This window comes from Moschus berezovskii, chromosome 6 (assembly GCF_049115385.1).
Source record: "Moschus berezovskii isolate FMDL1 chromosome 6, NW_MosBer_1.0, whole genome shotgun sequence".
In the NCBI taxonomy this organism is placed as follows: Eukaryota; Metazoa; Chordata; class Mammalia; order Artiodactyla; family Moschidae; genus Moschus; species Moschus berezovskii.
The window spans coordinates 104,631,206-104,655,212 of record NC_142465.1 but is presented as its reverse complement, the minus strand read 5'-3'; the positions used below and the strand labels follow the sequence as shown (position 1 = coordinate 104,655,212).

The 24,007-nt window shown below is 37.8% G+C and overlaps 1 protein-coding gene across 5 annotated transcripts; it reads left to right on the top strand.

Annotated features, from left to right (window-relative positions):
• The first annotated feature begins 1,035 nt into the window (after positions 1 to 1,035).
• On the top strand, positions 1,036 to 23,822 carry LOC129535765 (killer cell lectin-like receptor subfamily E member 1). 5 transcript variants are annotated; one of them, XR_016037679.1, is made up of 7 exons: positions 1,036 to 1,222; positions 3,016 to 3,120; positions 3,354 to 3,392; positions 4,208 to 4,371; positions 5,696 to 5,796; positions 18,250 to 18,359; positions 20,231 to 23,822. XR_016037679.1 is itself a non-coding variant. In XM_088837345.1 (7 exons), the coding sequence occupies exons 1-7, from the start codon at positions 1,036 to 1,038 to the stop codon at positions 17,944 to 17,946; spliced, it is 771 nt and encodes a 256-aa protein (XP_088693471.1). In that variant the 3' UTR covers positions 17,947 to 18,229. The 5 variants fall into 5 exon arrangements, 2 of the variants coding, with proteins under 2 accessions (XP_088693471.1, XP_088693470.1); XR_016037678.1 differs by having other exon boundaries at positions 19,783 to 23,822; XR_008681719.2 differs by lacking the exon at positions 20,231 to 23,822 and adding an exon at positions 6,877 to 8,541 and having other exon boundaries at positions 18,266 to 18,350.
• The last annotated feature ends 185 nt before the right edge of the window (positions 23,823 to 24,007 follow it).

The window sequence follows — 24,007 nt, the reverse complement described above, 5'->3', positions numbered from 1 at the left end:
TAAGTATAATATTTTTTCTCCTTGAACATATTGTATTTTGCTTTATTTGACTATGTTCTTTTCAAGTCTTTGATGTATGTCCAGTAATCTTTTTTAAATAAAGTTTCTCTGAGAAGTTTAAACTGAAGGTATTTAGAACCCTGACAAATAAGGGACTTCATCCTGTGTAGTGTTTTGCCAGCACTGAATCTGATAGCCCATGTTTACAACAAAATTCTTCACATTTTTGAAGTTTAGCTATTTGGATACTTAACCTATTTTATTTTTTAACAATAAAGAGAATTTATATAAAACATAGAAACAAGCTATTAAGTCCACTTATGGGGTGTCTTATTTCAGTTACAAAATAATACAAAAGATATTGTTCATAAGTCGTGTTGTTAATCATAGAGTCACTTAGTAAAAGTGAAATGGTTAACTTTGTGTTTTAATCATAAATTGTGCAATGCCTCCGAGAATCACAGCTAATACACATATCTCAATTTCTAATAATAGCAACTCTATGTTTTACTATTCAGTTTCATGAGACAAACTGCAACTATGTTAGAAATAGGCTTGGAATTTTTGGGTGACTTCATTGCAGACCTAGAATTTTTAAATTCTGTACTAAAAGCAATGATTAGTTTCAATGTAAGAAGTGGTTAAAGAGAGCTTAACTTTTGTAGGGTTCTATTTCCTTTACTTTTATGTTCTTGGTGACATTTTTTTCCTGTACTCATGGCTTCAGACTGTTGAGAACATGCTTCCAGGAAGTGTAATAGATGTATCTATTTATCAACTCAAATTTCATTTCATTTTATTTTATTTTGGCCATGTCATGTGGCTTGCAGGATCTTAGTACCCTGACCAGGGATTGAACCTGTGACCTCAGCAGTGCAAGTAAAAAGTCCTAACTATTGGACTGTTGGGGAATTCCCTGCAACTCAGATTTTATATTATTGTTTTATTTTTCTATATTATAATATGCTTTCCCAAATTATAGGATACACTGATATTTGAGCACTTTATCCCTTACAGTTTTTTTCCTATGTAAAGATGGATGAAGAACCCATAATTTATAGTATTACTACTCTAAACCAGGATTTTCAGCAGAGGCATACACCAAAAAATATTAAGCATAAATTTGATCCAAATGAATTGCCATTAACCAAGAAGAAGCTGAAACACCAGAAACCTTGTAAAAGACAGCACGAAAATATAGCAGAAGATGTCAATGATGAAGGTAAGTTACATTAAACAGAGTATTCAGTAAACATGTAGAGAATGCCTAAAATTATATACTGACATGCTATGCACTGCTGCTACTGCTGCTGCTAAGTCACTTCAGTCGTGTCCGACTCTGTGTGACCCCATAGACGGAAGCCCACCAGGCTCCCCCGTCCCTGGGATTCTAGGGGGATACAAAAATACAATAGTTTCTAAATTTAGTTAGAAAATGAAAATGTACAAGCAGAAATGTAAATGTTGATTTAGTGCAGATAATGCTAAAGGCCAAATGTTAAATACTGTAAATAATTTAAAAGATACCTTGGATAGTTTAGAAATCTCACTGCTAAAGTGGGAGTTTATTTAGACTTTAGAGGAAGAATATGATTTGAATAGAAAAGCGTTGGAAAGTAATTCCCTTGAGACAACAATGGTAAATGAAGGAAAATGACTAACTGTGGCTGTTCCAGAGGATTGAGTTAGATACCTTGATTGGAAGCCAGAAGTTGTATAGTGTGAGAAATAAATGTTTTCGATTGATTGATTTCTGGACTAGAGTGTGGTGTACTTTGTGCCATAATCTTTGATGTAACTATTTACATAAGCAGAACATAAATGTACTTCTTCTAAATCTGGAGCACAGAATAGATTGAGTAAATCATGGTCAAGTGACACTGAGAATCCAGGTGAAGTTTGGGATCCCGATGTGAATTAGTAGCAAGCTGTTTGACTTCCTTTGTCAGATATCTGTAACAGTACACACGGTGTATAAAATGGAAAATGAGCAGTTGGCATCTGTGCAACCACTCAGGTGACCCATCACTAGGTCTAAGTTGGGTGATTAAGCCATGGTGGTGATAACGAATGAGGAGACTGTGAGAGGTGTGTGACAATAATATTGGGGAAGAAATTCAGTGGGAGGAAGGAAGTTGATATGAAAGATAAAGGTGATACTCAAAAATTATTTTTTTACATATTAAATGTCCCCAAGTTGAATGACAAAAATAAGCCTGTATTTTATTGCTTTTGATCTTCCAACTGGTGAAGTATAGGTCCATTGAGGATGCTGGCAGCTTTTTTTTTTTCCTTAAAGATTTTTTTTTTTTTTTTCTGATGTGGGCCATTTTTAAAGTCTTTATTGAATTTGTTACAATATTATTTCTGTTTGATGTTTTGGCTTTTTGGACATGAGGTATGTGGGATCTTAACTCCCCAGCCAGGGCTCAAACCCACAGACCCTGTGTTAGGAGCAAAGTCTTATCCACTGGGTCATCAGAGAAGTCCCTAGCTTCTTATTCTTTCCATAACACCATCACTGGTTCTATACTTGCATGAAACACTATGAACCTTAATATGAGAGAAGAATAAACAAATGGTATTTGTTGACTTCCTAATCTAAATTGTAGCCTCTTTTAACTTTTCATGTTGGAAAACTGCTCAGTGCCTAAATAAATCAATTGGCATTCTGCAGTTTTCTTGTTCAACTTATCTTTCTTTTCTTTTGGGGGATGGAGAATGATGGTAAGCTTTGGAGGCAGCATTAGTGAATTAGGGACTCTGTTTTGTTGTGAATTGATTGTGTTATCTTAGACAAAAAGCCTATGTAAAAAATGAGATTTTTTTAAAACTTCTATTCCAGTATTATCTAAAATTGTTTGAAAATATTTTGCAGGCTGGTTGTGAGAATCGAGAATTGACATGTATTTGATGTGTTCTTAACTGTAGATTACTCTTTAAGCATTGGGTTTATTCATCCAGTCATCTTGCTTCATCTAATTTTGATTCTGCTTGTGTTTTCAACCCTCTAAGGAGATGTCTTGCCTCTTCCATGGAGGCTCATTTCTAAAATGCTGGGTGTCTTGTGCCTTCTCCTAATGGCCATGGCCATTGTGGTAGCTGTTGTTACTGCAAACTGTAAGTAAATACAGAAACTTCCAAATTGTCTTCCCCTCAGGAGCACTGTTTAATTTCATAGAATATGATAAGCCAAAACATGCTGAGAATAATTTTAGCTTACCAAAATTCTTCCTTTTATATTTTCTTGAAAACTGCTGATTTATTTTTATGAAATATAGTCTTTGAGTATCTCATTTTTGATGTTTCAATTTAAAATAAGACCTACTCATGATATTTGACTGTTTTTGCAGCATCTTCCAAAAAACCACCTCTCAAAATCCAGCAGAAAGGTAGGTTTTACAGACTGATTTCTTAAACTGATTTAAAAGTATTATTGTGTTGGTCAGAGACCCAGGTTCTATCCCTGGGTTGGGAAGATCCCCTGGAGAAGTGAATGGCTACCCACTCCAGTATTTTTGCCTTGAAGAATTCCATGGACAGAGGAGTCTGGCGGGCTACAGTTCATGGGGTTGCAAAGAGTCAGACATGACTAAGCAATTAACACTATCACTATCTATCCAGACACACGGAAATTTCTCTGGACGTGGTACTCTAGTATGTGTAATAGAAAATATAAGATATAATCCCAGCCATCAAATAACTTACAGTCTTGTGAAACTGAGGTTTGTGTATAATTAACTGAAATATAGGAACACAGGGGTAAGGTTTTCTGGGGGTTTCCTGGGGTGTTTTAAGAAATTGTAAAACTTCATGTGTTTGTAGGGGAATAGAAATACCTGTTATGAGAACAAATTTTGGAGAAGTAGAGTTTATATTACAGGGGCAAAATATTAACAAACATTAATCTAATGGAGATGTAATGTGAAGACATTCTAGCCCTGAAATACTGCAATATCAATAGTATGGAAATAAGAACATGAATAGATTCTAGGTCACCAGTGTCATATGATATATGAAGGGTTCAACATGTCTCAGAAGTGAGAGAAAAAGAAAATTTTTCATTCTAATTCATAATTTTATTATGAGTAATTTTTGTGTCTATGAAATGTTACTCTAATGACAAAAGTGTACTTCTGTTTACAAGGTGTATTTAAGAAATAATAAAGTCAGGCTTTGTGATTTGTTTTCCCCAATGCAATCATAGAGAACCTGTGTCTTGGACCTCAGTGTCATTCTTGTCCAGAGAATTGGGTTTGGTTCAGATGTAGCTGTTACTACTTTTCCAAGGATGAGTTAACCTGGAGAGAGAGTCAAAGTGCCTGTTCATCTCTAAATTCCAGTCTCATCAAGATAAACAAGGAGGAGCTGGTAAGTTGTGAAACAGAGCATCATAATGGTATGTGAAATATGTGAAGTCGATTGAGTGGATTAAGCTGAGAGTTATTTGCATTTACCTCTCCTCAGTGCTAGACAAATGGCTGAAGGGTATGACTAGTTTATCTTTTGTTTATATTTTCATATGCAAAATGTGTCACTGGATCTAGCTCTTATGTAAAGAGGAGAGGTGTTTTGAAATAATAGGTAGAAAGACCTTCATGTACAGTCAGATACTGTTAGATTCCCCTTATACACGGTACCTAGAATAGTCAAACTCACAGTCGGAAAGTACATTTGTAGTTGCTAGGGGAAGGGGAGTGCATTGCTGGGGAGGAGCGATGGGGAGTTAGTGTGTAGTGGGAACGGAGTTTTGGTTTAGGAATGTGAAAAAGTCAGGTGACAGATGATGGTTGAGAGTTTCATAACTGTGAATGTACTTAGTGCCATCATGAACTGTACAATTAAATATAGTTCAAATAGTATATTTGATATTATGTGAACATGTTAGTTGCTCAGTCGTGTCCGACTCTTTGTGACTCCATGGACCATAACCCACCAGGCTTCTCTGTCCATGGGGTTCTCCAGGCAAGAATGCCGGAGTGGATTGCCATGCCCTTCTCCAGGGGATCTTCTAGCCCAGGTGAATTCCACCCCCCTCAAAAAAAGTCATTTAGAAAATATGCATATTGAATGAATTTTGAAGGAGACAGTTATTACAAGAACTATCCCAATCAGAGAAAAGAGAACCTGGGATATAGCCCAACGACCAGATAGTATAGCCTTTGTGGTCCAAAAGTTAATGGCATTGTGTGAGCAGTACCTCACAATCTAGAACAGGATGCGAGGAGATGGAAGAGCTTTCCCTCACTCTGCCAATGGACATCAGCATCGAGTTAAAGCATCCACTGTAAGAATTCTTCTGATAGAGAAGGTTCTCTCCATTCTGCACCTGAAGAGACAGGCATTAGACATTGGGGGTAAAATTAATCTTCAAGACATCTATAAAGGCCTTGCTTATAGACATTGATGCTATTCTTTTAAAAACCTTACTCCCTTATTCACCAAACCCACACTATCTTTTTACTCAGATTTATTTATTTTCCCATGAAGACTGGGAATTTGTGTTGTTTCTTGCTGTATCATTAGCTAAATCTCAAAACGGTCTTGGAATATAGCATATGATAATGAGTTTATGGACGGATTGAATTGAATAAAGATAAATACGATGTTGAATTTTTTTAAAAAGGACTCTCATGCAGTTGATGAAAAGATAATAATGAGAACTTTGTATTTACATGTATTTGTTTATCACTAGCATTTCTTCTCCTTAAAATCTTTCTTTTGGATTGGAGTCTACTATAATGAAACTGTCAGGCACTGGCTGTGGGAAAATGATTCACTTCTGCCCTCTGATATGTAAGTATCCGTCTGACATAATGCAGCCTTCTTTGCCCTTGGTTTAATTGCTGCATTTGCCCAAAATAATAGAAATAAAGGGTGCCCCAGACACCATTTCAAGGACATTTAGGGAATTGGGAAAAGAGATAGTAACTCAAATTCAATCCCATGTCCAGAATTATAGCCTCCAGAAGCAGATAACATAACTCAGTTCCTTAATAAGTCCTCTCCTGAGAATTTTTCTTCACATCATCTCAGTTTGCTAGGGCTCTCATAACAAAGCACTGCAGATGGAGTGGCTTAAACAGCATAAATTTATTTTCTTGAATGCAGAGGATAGAAGTGCAAGTCCGAGGTGCTGGCAGTTTGATTTCTCCTGAGGTCTCTCTCCTTGACTGTATACTCTGTGGGTCTGCAGGTGGTCTTCCCCCTATACCTGTTTATGTGCAAATTTCCTCTTGTAAGGACAGCAGCAATATTGGATTAGGGCCCACCCTAATGACCTCTTTTAACTGAATTAATTCTTGAAAGACCTTATCTACACTCATATTCTAGGGTAATGGAGGGTAGGATCCCAATGTATGCATTTAATGGTACACAATTCAGCTCATAACACAAACCATGGATTAAAATCTTACTTCCTCACTAACCACAGTGCTCTATAAGACCCAACTTCCAGGTCATTAATATATCTTTAAAATCTCCCTGCATTTTTACATTCTACCCACCATATGCCTAAACACTATGGACACTAAAAGTGTTTATTGTCCTCACCAGAAAAATGTGATGATACCTGTTATTCATAGGCTTTTCACTCTTTTGTTTTTAAGTTGTCTGTCTACTTCTATAAGCAATGATAATCAGCCTGCTCTCCATCCTCTCAAACGCTTACCTCCTTACTTGAGTTTTTATGAAATATTTAAGGTTCTGTAATCTATCAATAACTTTTAAATTTGTAAAAATCTTAGTTATCTGTGCTACTGATAGAAACAGTGTGTTTTAAGTATTTATATATGAAATGAAAGTTTTATATTTCTTCTCTCTGGTATTTAGTTGTTATAGAATTTTATGAAGACTATGCCATTTCTTCTGTTTTAGGTTTTCTCTTTCTGCTCCTACATTAAGACAAAACTGTCTATCTTACAAATCGGGAGATGTTTATTTAAGTGAAAGCTGTGGAATTAAACAGACTTACATTTGTAAGAATCACATTATTTTTTGATACATATATGTGGAATCTAAAAACGGTCCAGATGAACCTACTTGCAAAACCTATTATCAAACCTAGAGACTGAGATGTAGAGAACAAGTGTGTGGACCCCAAGACGGTGGAAAGAGGGAGTGGGATGGGTTGGGAGAGTGGGATTGACATATATACTCTACCTTGTATGAAACAGGTGACTAGTGAGAACCTCCTATCCAGCACAGGGAACGCTACTCGGTGCTCTGTGGTACCCTCTAGTCGTAAAGCAATTATAGGGCAATAGGAATTTAAAAATGAAATCACCTTATTTATTCTGTAAATTCACAGAAAAGATGAGCATTGCTCTTATCTAATTCTACACCTTGATAGAATCGCCAAAGGTCACTTTCTTGGTCTATAGAGAAAATATGTAAATGAACACCTCTAGTAAAAACGGAATGTTCTCAAAATATACTGCAATGCTATTTTATAAATGTACTATAATTTTGTTGAGTGGATATACTTTGATTTAGATGACTTTTCATGAAATAACACTGTGATGAGACTTAGAATATGTATGCCAATGCACTTTAGGAGACACTGCCTTAAACATTTTCTGAATTACGCCATGAGATAAAGTTAATGAGACAAGGTTAGACCATGTTGGACATTAAACAGTTGTCTTAGGCAAACTTACACTGATGTCACTGATATATGTGTTGCTTCTTTTGTCTGTAAAGTCGAAATATATTGTTAAGCGATAGAACACAGAACCAGATGTAGAGATTAGTATAACTGCACAAGAAATAGAATTGTTCCATAATTTTTTCAAAATTAGTTTTCAGCTTAATTACTACCCAAAAGTCCAATTTATTTTGTAACATGGCTCTGAGATAGCTAATTAGACCCACAAGTGACAATGTGGTTTAACAGGATTTTGCTTTAGTCTCAATTGTGAAATGTTCATTCCTTTAAGTTGTTCTGTTGCATAGTATTTTTAAAAAATAAAAAATAAATTATTAGTATTTATTTCCCTTTAATTGTATCAAAGCCTTTAGAATTATTAAAACAATAGTGATGACAAGCTGCGGTTCATCTTCTCTTAGTCTTAAAACCTTCTATACATTTTATACATACAGATACAATAAGCTCCCTTTTATGTTTATTTAATAAGATTTGGTCTAAAATTATATGCAAAGAGCAAAAGTTATGCTTTACCAAAGTTCTTATTTCACTAGAGCAGAAGCAACATGGTAATGACAGAAGAATTAGATATAATCGTCCCTTGCTTCCAGGACACTTGGTGGGTGCCAAACTGTGTAGATGCTCAAGGTCCTTATATAAAATATTTGCATATATTTTGCAATATCTGTATAAATGTATGGTTTATGTACAAAAAATAACCTTGGTGTATTATTTGCATATAACCTATGTACATCTAAGTCATCTAGGTTATTTATACCTGCTGCTGCTGCTAAGTCGCTTCAGTCGTGTCCAACTCTGTGCGACTCAGAGATGGCAGCCCACCAGGCTCCCCCATCCCTGGGATTCTCCAGGCAAGAACACAGTGTAAATACTATGTAAGTTGTTGTTAATACAATGTAAGTGCTATGTAGATAATCGCCTGGGTGTGGCAAATTCAAGATTTGCTTTTCAGAAATTTCTAGATTTTTAAAAATATTTTCAATTCATGATTAGTTGAATTGAAAGATGCAAAACCCATGGGTGCAGAGGTCCAACTGTGCTGTATTTGTTCTTAGTTCAAGCATTTCCATTGATGAAAATAATCAATAAAAAATCTCTAGTAGGAGCAGAAAAGAGCTTTATTTGAGGCAAACTGCGGACTATAATCTGGAAGACAGACTCTCCAATAACTTCTCTGGAGAAGCAGGATTTTCAGCATCGTTTCATATCTTGTTAGAACAAAGAACAACAAGCGAGTCAGGGATACAGTCCTTCAAAGTGAAAGTGAAGTAGCTCAGTCGTGTCCGACTCTTTGCGACCCCATGGACTGTAGCCTACCAGGCTTTTCCATCCCTGGGATTTTCCAGGCAAGAGTACCAGAGTGGGTTGCCATTTCCTTCTCCAGGGGATCTTCCCAACCCAGGGATCAAGCCCAGTTCACCCACATTGCAGGCAGGTGCTTTACCATCTGAGCCACCAGGAAGCCCAACATTCCTTCAAGGATTCACAAAAAAAGAAGAAAGATCAGCATGTATGCAGAGGGTCAGTGTGGCTGTGGCACCTAGGAAGAGAGTCTTATCATCAAAAGAGGATCAGCATTGGCATGCCCAGAAGGGAGCATTTAATCTTTATTTTTAACATGGACATTCTTTAGTTCTGATCAATGCATGCTTTTCTTTAATAATTAAAGCAGATGTACAGTATATGCTAGATAGGCCACAAATAGAGTGTTAGTTTCCCTATTGGGCTCAGACGGCAAAGAATCTGCCTGCAATGTGGGAGACCTGGGTTCGATCCCCGGGTCTGGAGGATCTCCTATACAAGGGAATGGCAACCCATTCCAGTATTCGTGCTTGGATAATTCCATGGACAGAGGAGCCTGGAGGGCTGCAGTTCATAGGGTCACAAAGAGGCAGACATGTCTGAACAACTAACACTTTCACTTTAGTATAAAATTCAAGTTAATTTATGCATAAGCCACAATGACTTCCACAGACCTCAATAAGTCAAAACTCCTTTTGTTGGTTTCTTCCACTCCTCCATACTTACTTTACTATGCGTTTATTCTTTAAATATTTTCCTTCCTAGATGGTCATTTTAAGCAAAAAATTTCTTTCCTAGATGGTCATTTTAAGCAAAAAATTTCTTTCCTAGATGGGCATTCTAAGCAAAAAAGCAGATCAGAGCAACTTTTCAGAGTTTATTAGCTTTTTGCTCTGGTATGTAGTTTCATGAGGATTTTTAAAAAAGTTTCCTTTTTGAATTTTGTTTTTCTTTGATATATGGCAAGGAGTGAGATTGTAGGAGCAGATGGTAGTTCTATATTTAGTTTTTAAAGGAATCTCCAGATTATTCTCCATAGTGGCTGTACCAATTTACATTCCCACCAACAGTATAGGAGGGTTCCCCTTTCTCCACACCCTCTCCAGCACTTATTGTTTGTAAAACTTTTAGTGCTGGTTATTCTGATTGGTGTGAAGTAATGTCTCATTGCAGAGAAGGCAATGGCAAGCCACTCCAGTACTCTTGCCTAGAAAATCTCATGGACAGAGGAGCCTGGTAGGCTGCAGTCCATGGGGTCACTACTAGTCGGACACGACTGAGCGACTTCACTTTCACACATTGGAGAAGGAAATGGCAACCCACTCCAGTGTTCTTGCCTGGGGAATCCCAGGGATGGCGGAGCCTGGTCGGCTGCCATCTATGGGGTCGCACAGAGTTGGACATGACTGAAGCGACTTAGCAGCAGCAGCAGCAGCAATGTCTCATTGGTGTTTTGATTTGCATTTCTCTAATAATTAGTGCTGGGAAAGATTGAGGGAAGAAGGACAGGGGGCTACAGAGGATGAGATGGTTGGACGGCATCATCCACTCTATGGATGTAAGTTTGAGCAAACTCCAGGAGATAGTGAAGGACAGAGAAGCCTGGCACACTACAGTCCATGGGTTCGAAAAGAGTTTGACACAATTGAATGGCTGAATAACAATGATAATTCATCATGTTGAGCATCTTTTCATGTGTTTTTTGGCAGATCTGTTTAAATCTTCCACCCGTTTTTTTGATTGGGTTGTTTGTTCTTTTGATATTGAGCTGCATGAGCTGTTTGTATATTTTGGAGATAAATCCCTTGTGGGTCAGTTCATTACAAATATTTTCACCCATTCTGTGGGTTATCTTTCATCTTCTTCATGGCTTCCTTTGCTTTGTAAAAGCTTCTGTTTAATTAGGTCCCATTTTTAAAATTTTTTTATTTTTATTATTCTAGGAGGTGGATCAAAAATATCTTGCTGTGATTTATGTCAGAGAGTGTTCTGCCTATGTTTTCAACTTGGTTCCCTTTAAGTTATATAATTACTTACAAGAACACAGCCCATGTGCTACAGTACATGGTTTTATTACCTACTGTTGAAGGGCAATATCTGAAGCATTGACATGCCATGTTACAACTCACCTGGTTTAGAAGTCAGTGAATAATATAACTTAATTATTAGTATAAACAGTCAAATATCATATATAACTTATAGACATTCCCCCAAATATCCCTGAAGTATATATCAACATTATCCTTTGAAGAAGAACCTGAAAAGCTGTTGAAGCGCAGAATAAAGTTAAGCACTGCCATTCATATCATTGTTATATTGTGAAAATTTGAAAACAGAACTGGTGATAGAATTTTGTAGCAAGCACAGGTATATTCATCACCCAGACTGTAACATTAACTTTTGAGTATATTTTCTCCATTACATATCTGTCTCCTATGCTTTTATCCACCTTGATACACCTTATTTTTTATACATTTCAAAATAATTTCCAGGTATCAGCATACTTTCCTCCTGAGTACTATAGCATGTATATCACTAACTAGAGTTCAATATTTGTTTACAATTCTCTTGTTCTTTTGAATTGCAAGTTGCATGCAATAAATGCACAGATTTTAGTGTTGCTATTCAATAAAATTATCATACAGTCTACTGCAAACTCTGATCAAGATGAGGAGTATTGGTCTTCACTGGTGGTCCAGGGATTAAGAATCCTACCCATGTAGGGGACACAGGTTCGATTGCTGGTCGGGGAAGATTCCACATGCCACAGGGCAATTAAGCTCATGCAGCACAACTACTGAGCCCGTGTGCCCTAGAGCCTGTGCTCCACAACAAGAGAAGCCACCGCAATGGGAAGCCTTGCACTGCAACTAGAAAGTAGCCCCTGCTCACTGCAAAGTCTCCTCATAGCAACAAAGACTCAGTGCAGCCAAAAATAAACAAATAAACAAATAAAATGATTTCCTAAAAAGATGAAGAATATTACTCTTTCCCAGAAGATTCCCTCAAGTTCATTCCAAGAGATCCCTACCCACTCTTTAAAGTCAACCACTATTCTGATATTTCTCTAATATATTTTGTATATCCTTTTTCAAGAATTATTTCAAATTCTGTTTTGTTATGTTTTGTATAAAACACTTTTTCTTCCAGTGTAATGTTTGTGTGATTCATCTATGCTATTATATGTGATGTTCAGATTTCACACAAAATTTGATATTAATTTCCACTGATTTTTTTTTCCCTAAAGTGGGCAAGGTTTTATATTTGGCATCTTAGAGTTCCTTTGGCAGCCTTACTTTGACAGTCAGATTTCCAGAAATGATGACTTCATTTTCACCATCTTCATGGATTTCCGTCGGGTTTTGGTGCAGTGTTATCACAGATTAGCACAAAGTATAGGCCTCTGCTTCTGATCACATAGGCTTCTACTACGTACCAGACTTTTGATTCTTAAAGTTGACCCCATTGTTTCCTAGTGGAGGAGACCACAGAGCACTGGGCATTCCTCCCTACCTACTCCTGGTAGATTGATTACATCAGATGCTCGACCCCTTCTTGGAGTTACCATGATACCTCACTGCTGTCAGCGCTTTTCTAAGCAATAGTGTTACGATTTCACTTTATTCAACCAATTCCAGCAACATGACTTTAATCTGTACCAGGCCCTCAGTTTTTGAGATTATTTATATTCTGACAGTCGTGATTGATTTCATATAAAGCCACTCAAAATGGCTAATAGTTAAGGTGTTTAATGGATCACCATGCCCCATATCATTCGTGGGCATCTAGTTGTTTTTGAATTTTAGTATGGCTTCCTCAAAAATTTATGAAAGAAATGAAAGACTCTACTTTTCTTCTTCTTAGTAAGGCAATTGGATCGCTGAATGAGGCTGTCCCCAGAAAGATGCGTGCGTGTGGGCGTGTGTGTGTGTATTTTCAACCAGAAATAAAGCATATATATAGTAAGGATTTGGCATCTATATCTAGTTCTATTACTGGAAAAAAAATGTAGGTAGAACCAACTGGGTCCAAGATGGTGGAAGATTTAACTTTCAGTAGACCTTGAGCCTCTTTATATGCTCATTATAATTCACTAGCATAAGCTAAAGGGCATACCCAGAAAAACATCTATTTCTGCTTCATTGACTATGCCAAAGCCTTTGACTGTGTGGATCACAATAAACTGTGGAAAATTCTGAAAGAGATGGGAATCCCAGACCACCTGACCTGCCTATTGAGAAACCTGTATGCAGGTCAGGAAGCAAGAGTTAGAACTGGACATGGAACAACAGACAGGTTCCAAATAGGAAAACGAGTACGTCAAGGTTGTATATTGTCACCCTGCTTATTTAACTTATATGCAGAGTACATCATGAGGAACGCTGGGCTGGAAGAAGCACAAGCTGGAATCAAGATTGCTGGGAGAAATATCAATAACCTCAGATATGCAAATGACACCACCCTTATGGCAGAAAGTGAGGAGGAACTCAAAAGCCTCTTGATGAAAGTGAAAGAGGAGAGTGAAAAGGTTGGCTTGAAGCTCAACATTCGAAAACGAAGATCATGGCATCTGGTCCCATCACTTCATGGGAAATAAATGGGGAAACAGTGGAAACAGTGTCAGACTTTAATTTTTTGGGCTCCAAAGTCACTGCAGATGCTGATTGCAGCCAGGAAATTAAAAGACGCTTGCTCCTTGGAAGGAAAGTTATGACCAACCTAGACAGCATATTAAAAAGCAGAGACATCACTTTGCCAACAAAGGTCTGTCTAGTCAAGGCTATGGTTTTTCCCGTGGTCATGTATGGATGTGAGAGTTGGACTGTGAAGAAAGCTGATCGCCGAAGAATTGATGCTTTTGAACTGTGGTGCTGGAGAAGACTCTTGAGAGTCCCTTGGGCTGCAAGAAGATCCAACCAGTCCATTCTAAACGAGATCAATCCTGGGTGTTCATTGGAAGGACTGATGCTAAAGCTGAAACTCCAATACTTTGGCCACCTCATGCGAAGAGCTGACTCACTGGAAAAGACTGATGCTGGGAGGGATTGGGGGTGGGAGGAGACAGGGACGACAGAGAATGAGATGCCTGGATGGCATCACCGACTTGATGGACATGAGTGAGTGAACTCCGGGAGTTGGTGATGGACAGGGAGGCCTGGCGTGCTGTGATTCATGGGGTCGCTAAGAGTCGGACACGACTGAGCGACTGAACTGAACTGAACTGAAAGGGCATACACACAGGCACCATGACAGTTCTGAAGCTAACCATAAAAGGAAACAAAGTGGGCACTGGACCAATTCCTGGAAATCCCTGACCTTTCCCCAAAATGTTGGAAAAATTCTCTTATTCATTGTGTGTGCTTGGTCATTCAGTTGTGTCTGACCATTTGAACGGTAGCCCACCAGGCTCCCCTGTCCATGGGATTTTTTCAGGCAAAAAAACTGGAATGGGTTGCTATTTCCTCCTCCAGGGGGTCTTCCTGACCTAGGGATCAAACCCAGATCTCTTGCTTTGCAGGCAGATTCTTTATCCACTGAGTCATCAGGGAAGCCCTGAAATTACCCAGTCCATAAAAACTAATCACTGCATATTTTAGGGCCTCTCACCTTCTTAAATGTCTATGCTCTGTCTGTGGAATGTGTTTCTCTCTAAATAAATCTACTTCTTACCTTAAAAAAGAGAGAGAGAAAAGAAGTAGTGTGACTGTATCTTGTACTTAACACAATCCTTGAACTGGTGCTGTCTTTAACCCTTTTTATTGTCTGTTGGTTTACTTATTCATCTCTTAAGGCTTTGTCTCATGACAAACATGATTTTAAAATCCTATTGCTTTAAATTCTTAGCCTTCTATAATCTTCCTAAAACTTCCATTTGAATACAGAGGTTTTATAGCTGGTTGCTAGGGATGGATTGTTTCCTTCCACATGTTCATGTAAATCATTCACTTATTATTTTAGGAATTATTTTTATCATGGTTTCATAGTCTAATTTTCTGTTTTGTTTAGCATGAATATCTACATATCTGTTCTTATAACTTTTTTATTCAATTACAATTTAGTTCCCTAAGGGAGAATAATTAAAGTTTTCAAAAAATTTTATTTTATTGTTTTGTAGAAGTGGAAAGTATGCCAGGTATTTCAGAGCTTTTCCTGATAATGCATTTTCTTTCCCAGTATTTTCTTCTAAAAAATATGCTACCCAATGCACTCACTTGAAAAGAAATCTCTGGGGAATATATCATTTAGAATATGATTGTAATGTTTACATCATCATATATATGACTTGCATTAATGATTTCTCCATCCTCATGTAATTCCAACTTTTGTTAAAGACTTTGCCAGCCTCATATTATTTCACATTTTTTTCTGTCTCTTCTTCCTCCTTCCTTCCTCTTACGAAAAAGAGCAATCATGATTTTGAAGCTAATTCTGTCACTTGTGATAATGTATGCCCAACTGATAACACTAATGTCCATGTTCCCACACATCTAAGCTTGCAAATTAAGAATCCTGAGATAGGAAGATTATTCTTGATTATCCAGGTGTGTCCTAAATGTAATCACAAGTGTCCTTTCAGGATGGAAGTAAAGTGTACCTTGACAGACAATCAGTGAGAGGGGGTAAAGTGATGTGGCTGCAGAAACAGAGGCTGGAGTGATGTGGCCACGATTCAAGAAATGCTGGCAGCCCCAAAAGCTGTGTGAGACAAGGATGAGACTTGAAGCTTGCAGATGAAACCAGTCCTGATGAAATCTTAACATTGGCCCTCATTTAGATTTCTAGCCTCCAAAACTATAGGAGAATAAATTTCTGTTGTTTTCATTTACTTACTAAGATTGTAGTGATTTGTTGCTGAAGCAATAGCAAACAAATATAGATACTATATAAGAATGTGCTCAGTCGCTCAGTCGTGTAGGACTCTTTGTGATCCCATGGACTGTAGCCTGTCAGGCTCCTCTGTCCATGGGATTTTCCAAGCAAGAATACTGGAGTGGGTTGCCATTCCCTTCTCCAACTATATAAGAATATTGTCTTGTCAAATATAGAACTCAACCAGATTTCCCCGAGGGTCTTGCAATGCAGGGGGCTGGGTTCAGGCTCTGGTCAGGGAGCGAAGGTCCTACATGCCATGGCATTCCTGAATCTGCACACTCTGGAGCATGTGTGTCACAAGTAGAGAGCTGGTGAACCATGATCAAAGACCCTGCATGATACAACACAGATGACTTGTGCTGCAAATAAGACCCGATACAGCCAAACAAATACATATATATATATATATATATATATATATATCTCAAACAGAAGGTGTGGGACACAGGATGTCTGATTTGAGGGGATGATCATGATTGGAAAATAAATCAGTGCAAGTTCACTGCCCAAGTGAGGACAACTGTATGTACAGGGCTCCATGAAGATTTTCCAGGAATAAAACCTGCACAAAATATAAATGAAATGAAGGAGCAAGCCTCCAAAACATTTTGGGGAGGAGCCATGCAAACAGTGCAAAGGCTTTGAGTTGCAAGATGGCATGGTTTGTTTGAGGAACAGCAGGAAGGCGTTGTGACCAGAGCTGAGTGAATGAAGAGACCAGGGGTAGGAAATGAGACTGGAGGACTAGTCAGGCAGGCAAGGATGTGTCGATTAGTTTGGATCTTATTGTAGAAGGGTGCAGCACTGGTGAGGGTCCGGTCAGGTACACTAAGCCCAGGCCAGATCATTAAATGGAGGGAATTTAATACAGGGAAATAGTTCCAAAGCAGTTATAGATCTGAAAAGACAAACAGGGAGAAAGAAGACAGCCCAGAGATGAGCAAAACAGACAGTGGGGACCATTCCCAGGGCTGGAGGAGATAAGGGAACAGGTGGGTCTCCAAAGCCACTTAGTGGGAACCGGGACCACAGTTCCAGTTGGTGGGATAGTGTCTGGTGGAGACTGGGAAGCGGAGGCAGTTGCTGTATGGCAGGAGTTAAATCCGTTTGGTGTAGCCATGGTGGGAGATGTAGCCTGAAGCAGAGAGAGAGATACATGAAGACCAGGCTTCTCCCCACTTCCTACCTTTCAAATGGCAAGCCTTTTGCTCCCATTGGCTGAATTGGACTGGAAACTGGTTAGCGTGAAAACTGTGACATGTATTTTGTGGGAATTGGCACCTGAGTTAGGAGCTGCTGCTGCTACTGCTAAGTCACTTCAGTCGTGTCCGACTCTGTGTGACCCCATAGACGGAAGCCCACCAGGCTCCGCCGTCCCTGGGATTCTCCAGGCAAGAACACTGGAGTGGGTTGCCATTTTCTTCTCCAGAGTTAGCGCAGAGCAGGAGAAAGTGGAGGGGGACAAAAAGGGTAGTGAGTGGCGCAAGGTGGAAAAAGGAGGTCTCCCAAGGACAAAGGACCGCAGTGATTTGGGAGATATTTCTTATACCCAATCAGAAGGATGACTTATTAACACAGTTATTTTGTGAAGAGATTCATTAAACCCCTCTTGTCTAATCTGTATGTCAGCTTCTTTATTGTGACACATGGGTGAGATCGCTAAGATAAATTATCAATACGGTACCATATGTAGAAGGGTTCAGGAATGGTGGGGGGTTGCATTGAAAACATGTTTTATCAAAGAAAGAACTGAAAATACTTTATTTGATATACTGACATGAGAGATACAAGTGTCTTATCCCTTATCCACAATGCCAAAATCCATATCTCTATAAAGTAAAACATTTTTACCTGGTTGGCTCCAGGGCCTAAACTAAACTAATTATAGATTTCCCATTTTACATTTTGCTGAGCAAATATTATTGTGCTTGATTTTCAAATGACCTCACTGGAAACTAATTCATATATGTATTCATATATAATGCTTATTAATAAAAAGTATTAATCTTAAAATTCCCTTTCTCTTCACAGGCTTTACATATGATATCATGGACTTTACACATTATACTTCCTTTAAAGAAATGATGAGAAAGCACTGTCTATAAAAGAACAATCACTATTTGTCATTTGATTTATCTTTATTTTCTGACTCTGTTGGATGTTATGTGTGATTCATGTTGGCTATGTCTCATGTCACTCTGGATTAGAATAACATTTTTAATTTAGAAATTTGACTTCTATTTAAAATAAGCTTTAAATTTTAGATTGTGTTCTTGCTAAAACTGACATTTAACTACACAGTCTTGCAACTGATTTCTAAGAATAGGTTGATTTTTTTAATATATTCTGCAAAACCATGATTGTGTGATTCACCTTTTATCTCAGGAATAATTTTTGTCATATGATAGCTTTCTTTTCTTACAGTGTGAGTTGCCTGTTCTGAAAACTTTCCATTGAGTTCAGTCACTTTTCAGTGGTGCTGAGGAAATTGAGACAGACAATAAAGTTTTTTACTAAGGTAAATACTTTTTAAAAATCGTATTTAATAGCAACCAGAAAAACTTTTGTTTGGTATTATTGAGACCCTTCCCCATGGCAATTTAGGTGTTCCTGATGTGTCTTTATTCTCCAGTATTTCCATCTACAGAATATGCTACCTCTATGCATTCTATTATATTATAATGAATTTTTAGGTTAAAATATATCTCATGTAAAATGTGGCTAGAGTATCCACAGGCCAGTCAATGCTTTATGATTGTCATCTTTACTTATTTATTTTTTTCCTTGATTTGGGTATTTATTCTTCCACCCTCCTCTTTTAGTGGGTAAAGACTCTCATGATCCTGAATCTAGCGTGATCACTTCCTGTGATCACACTTGCCTGAATGATAACAACACAAACAATGATGTTAAAGTGACAGTGGTCACGCACATCCAGGGTTGTGCACCTCACTTTTGGTCTCTTTCTTCCTTAAACTTCATCTTCTGTTCCTTGACCAGGTACACTGCTTTGACTCCTAATATATTTTGCGACTGCTGCTTGTTCTTTTAATCAACCATGCTGTTTTCATGTTTTCCATGCCCTTCCAACTCTTCCCCGGAACGGTATGGTCACATCAAGACTAGTGTTAAGTGTTAACTGTTGTTTCGAGCAGCAACAAGTCTGTGGTTGGAAATATTCTGTACTGTACAGGGTGATGTTTCAGCCACACACGTATAAACTATTGAACTGATACAGCATATTCAACTGATGCATAAAGGTGTGGACAGAGAAGACAGGTTGATTGATATGTGATGACCATGTTTGTAGCATTTCTGAAAATTTTGGCACTGTGCCATATCAGGGTCCTGATTCTTTAGTTAAAATTTAATTTCCAAACTTATTCTAAATATCACCCTCTGTCCTGTGAGCCCCAACATACATTTTTTTTTCTAATTATTTTTATTATTAATAGTTGCTGCTGCTGCTGCTGCTAAGTCACTTCAGTCGTGTCCGACTCTGTGTGACCTCATAGACGGCAGCCCATCAGGCTCCCCCGTCCCTGGGATTCTCCAGGCAAGAACACTGGAGTTGCCATTTCCTTCTCCAATGTGTGAAAGTGAAAAGGGAAAGTGAAGTCGCTCAGTCATGTCTGACTCGTAGCGACCCCATGGACTGCAGCCTACCAGGCTCCTCCGTCCATGGGATTTTCTAGGCAAGAGTACTGGAGTGGCTTGCCATTGCCTTCTCCGATTAATAGTTGCTAGGTATATGTTAATGCTTTTATATGTTCGTACATTGAACTGTTCTCAGGACATATTTCAATTCAGTTTAGTTTTACATTTTTTCAGATGATCAGAATGAATCTTCTAGGGATTGTGAATCTTATTCAAGTTTATAGATCTAACAGTTAACAGAATCAGGTACTCAAAACAACTGACGTTTGACATCTCTTGTTCAGCAGGTTGAAGAAGGAAAGGAAGAGAATGTCCACACAATTTGGATCAATGAAAATTAGATTTATCCATCTCAAACTCCAGCAGATAGCCAACAAGGACCTACTGTATAGCACAGGGAACTCTGCTCAATGTTATGTGGCAGCCTGGATGGGAGTTTGGGGGAGAATAGATACATGTATGTGTATGACTGAGTCCCTTGGCTGTTTACCTGAAACTATCACAATATTGTTAATTGGTTATACTCCAATACCAAGTAAAAAGTTAAAAATAATTAGATTTGAATGCTAAATAGCTTGCCATTCTGTTGTCATACCATTTAGCTTTGTGCTGCTACTTTTCTAGATACTCTGTACCTTTTCTCATTAGATTACCCCACTCCGTGGATAAGTTGGAAAGGTTATAATCATGTTTAAATAAATCTATTCAATTCAGTTTTTCTTTCCTACATAGTAGTCAATCCTATGAGAAATCAGTCCTGACTATTCATTGGAAGGACTGATGTTGAAGCTGAAGCTCCAACACTTTGGCCACCTGATGCGAAGAGCCAACTCGTTGGAAAAGATGCTGGGAAAGATTGAAGGCAAGAGGAGAACAGGGCGACAGAGGATGAAATGATTGGATGGCATCACCAACTCAACGGACAAGAGTGTGAACAAATTCTGGGAGATGGTGAAGGACAGAGAAGCCTGGCGTGCTGCATTTCACGAGTTTGTAGAGTCGGACATGACTTAGTGCTTTAACAGTAGCAACAACTCTCACATTGGTGTTGAACCTGTTCATAGTTGATTCTTTTCTTCCTCTTTGTAAAAATACACTTTTTGCATTTATTTTTTCATTGAGGTATAGTTGATTTACAATATTAAATAGGTTTCAGGTATATAGCATAGTGATTCACAATTTTTAAAGCTTAGATTTCATTTATAGTTATTATAAAATATCAGCTATACTTCCTGTGCTGTACTGTATATCCTTCTAGTCTATTTATTTTATACATAGTAATTTGTATCACTTAATCCCCTCTCCCTATCTTACCCCTCTCTTCTTCCCACTCCCCAAGATCTTAGTTGGTTTTTAAAAGTGATTCAGTTTTAGAATGCTATTCCTCTCCAGGTTCCATTTGTACACTCATGCACGCATTCATTCATTGGAGAGATGATACAAAAAAAATCTGCAATGGTTTAGACATGGTTATGCGAATGTCACTTAACAGAAGTAAAAAGAACTGATAAAATCTGTTTTCAGAAGTCATTTATTCTGAAGGGTTGACAGAAATAGATAGTGACAAAGTAGACACTATTTTGGAGTCAGAATTTCGGTAGTATGCATGGGATTTTTCCTTTCTTTTCCATACATTCTAAGCATAGTAATAGAAATTCAGTTCATCACAGTATAGGGTAGTAACTTGTCTTTTTTTTAACCACTCTGAACATTTTTATTTGTTTTTATTGTGAGAAGAACACGACATGATATCCACCCTCTTAAAAATTTTCAAAGTATAGTGACAATGCTCTACAATAGATTTCTAGAACTTATTTGTATCGCAAAGCTAAAATTTTATACTGCTTGAGCAGCAGCTCCCCATTACCTCCACTCTCAGTCCCTGGTAACCACTATTCTGTTCTCTGTTTCTATGAATCTGACTCTTCATTACCTCATATAAGTGGAATCATGTGTATTTGTCCTGTTTGGCTTTTTTCTCTTATCATGTCTTCCAGGCTTACCTGTGTTGCTGCATATACCAGTATCATATTATTTTGACTACTGTAGCCTTGTAATATGTTTTGAAATTAAAGAGTGTGATACCCTCAGCTTGGTTCTTGCTCAAAATTGCTTTGGTTATTCAGGATCTCTTGCAGTTTTATGCATATTTTAGTATTGGGTTTATTTATTTTTTGTTAAAAAGAAAGGCCATTCGGGTTTTGATAGATATTGCATTGTATCTGCAGATCACTTTGGATAATATGGACATCTGTGTGTGCATGCTAAGTTGCTTCAGTAATGTCCGACTCTTTGTGACCCTATATGGCCTAAAGCCCACCAGGCTCCTCTGTCCATGGAGAGTCTTCAGGTAAGAATACCGGAGTGGGTTGCCATTCCCTTCTCTCCAGGGTATCTTCCCGACCCAGAGAGTGAACCCATGTCTCTTATGTCTCCTGCATTGGCAGGGCGGTTCTTTACCATTAGCGCCACCTGGGAAGCCCAATATTTGGACATTTCCACAATATTAAATCTTCCAATCCAAAAACATAGATTGTCTTTTCATTCATTTGTCTTCCTTAATTTCTTCTATTAATGATTTGTTGTCACTGTACAAGTTTTTCACCTCCTTGGTTAAGTTTATCACTAAGTGTTTTATTATTTTTTGATGCTATTATAAATGGGATTGTTTAATTTTTTCATAATTCACTAGCTTATTTTTACTGTATAGAAATTCAGTTGATTTTTGTGTGTTGATTTGTATTCTGTAACTTTGCTGATTTAGTTTATTAGTTTCAACAGGTCTTTACACTGAGATATAATTGACATACAATATATTAGCTTTGGGTGTACAACACAAAGATTTGACAAACAGTCCATGCTGAGTGAGCTTGAATGCTGGGCCTGCCTTGGTTTAATGTAGAGGAAGGAATTCAGTGGCTTAAGGAGATTAGAACATTAAAGTGAATTTGTCATTCAAGACCCTCTCACGCACATGTGGGAGGTGATCCAGAAGATATACCTTTCACCAATGCTGTGAAAAATAAATTTCTAAGGGGATGCCAGGTATCCTTAAAGAGCTGTATGTTACAGTTTAAGTCCAGGATCAGCAGATGAGAGCAGCTCTCTTTTAAAGATCACTGGTTTCTGAACTAGTTCCTAACTTGCTTTTCTCAAACAGGGTTCTCAGGCCTTTATGAACTTGCATCTTGCCTGAGTCTGTGCAGATTTTTACTCCCTCATATATATGGCTGCTTTTAGATGTCCTACCTTCCCAGCTTGTCCTCAGAGCCTTTAGATGATCTGTTGCATGTCTCTCCCTCTAACCTCTTGCTCCAGGTGTATATAGGTCTGTAGAGTCCCGCAGCTTTTACCTGCAATATCTGCCATGTTTATTACTATTATCAACATGCAACATAAACTACTCTTTCCCAAGATAATGGCCTTTTGGAAGTGGAGCATATTCTTTTCAACAAACAGGGTGAGATACACACATTTTCTCTTGAGAGAACAATGATGAGGCATTCAACCTAAATAGAGTAGTCAGTAATAAGACAATCATGGGAATTATATCCGGGGACTGTAAAATCCTAGTGCAGAAAATTCACTGAAAGTAGAAATTAAGATAATATTTGGAGCCTCAGCTATTAAAATGATTTGAAGAATCAGTTACCATCAGTTCCTCATGAAGATAATAAACTAGTTCTTACAGGAACACAAGTTAAGGGGGAGAAATAGAGCAAAAAGGATCTTGAAAATTTATTTTAGGCAATTACTTGAAACTGAAATAAATGGGGAGTTAGATTACATAAAGATGAAGTTCCTTAGTGTGGCTTCCTCACACAAAACCACATGGTTCTTTTTCTAGAAAAAGAGGCTGAGAAAATTACATTATGGGCTACTAAACTATATATATTCATCTGAGATAAATGAATCTGTTAAGAACTATGAATAAGTCAAGGGAGCTAAAGTAGCTTTTAAATAAATGACCAACTGACAGAAGTAAATAAAATTAGTCTGCAAGTGAAGTTGATAGGAAAAGGAGAATACAAGAAAACTCTGACTTGGAGGCATTTGAGCTTGCTTCCATTTTTTTTTTTTTTTTTTTTACAGTTAAAAGTATTTTTATTAAAAAAGCACAAATGCAAAGAAATGAACAGAGGAAAATTTATGCATCGAACCTGGACTGGTCACTTATGATAATATGCTACAATTCCATTCTCCCCAATCATTCCACCTTCACCCTCTCCCACAGAGTCCCAAAGACTGTTCTAAATGCCTATGTCTCTTTTGCAGTCTCTTATACAGGGTTCAGGTTACCATTTTTCTAAATTCCATATATATGCGTTAATATACGGTATTGATGTTCTTCTTTCTGGCTTACTTCACTCTGTATAATTGGCTCCAATTTCATCCACCTCATTAAAACTGATTCAAATGCATTCTTTTTGATGGCTGAGAAATACTCCATTGTGTATATGTACCAAAGCTTTCTTATCCATTCATCTGCAGATGGACATCTAGGTTGCT

Bases quoted from the DNA above. Each gene is read 5' to 3' on its own strand.
- LOC129535765 (XM_088837345.1), top strand. From the start codon at position 1,036: ATGGATGAAGAACCCATAATTTATAGTATTACTACTCTAAACCAGGAT. The intron at 3,393-4,207 runs GTAGGTTTTACA...ATGCAATCATAG, and splicing joins TCTCAAAATCCAGCAGAAAG to AGAACCTGTGTCTTGGACCT. The intron at 5,797-6,876 runs GTAAGTATCCGT...CTTCTGTTTTAG, and splicing joins TCACTTCTGCCCTCTGATAT to GTTTTCTCTTTCTGCTCCTA.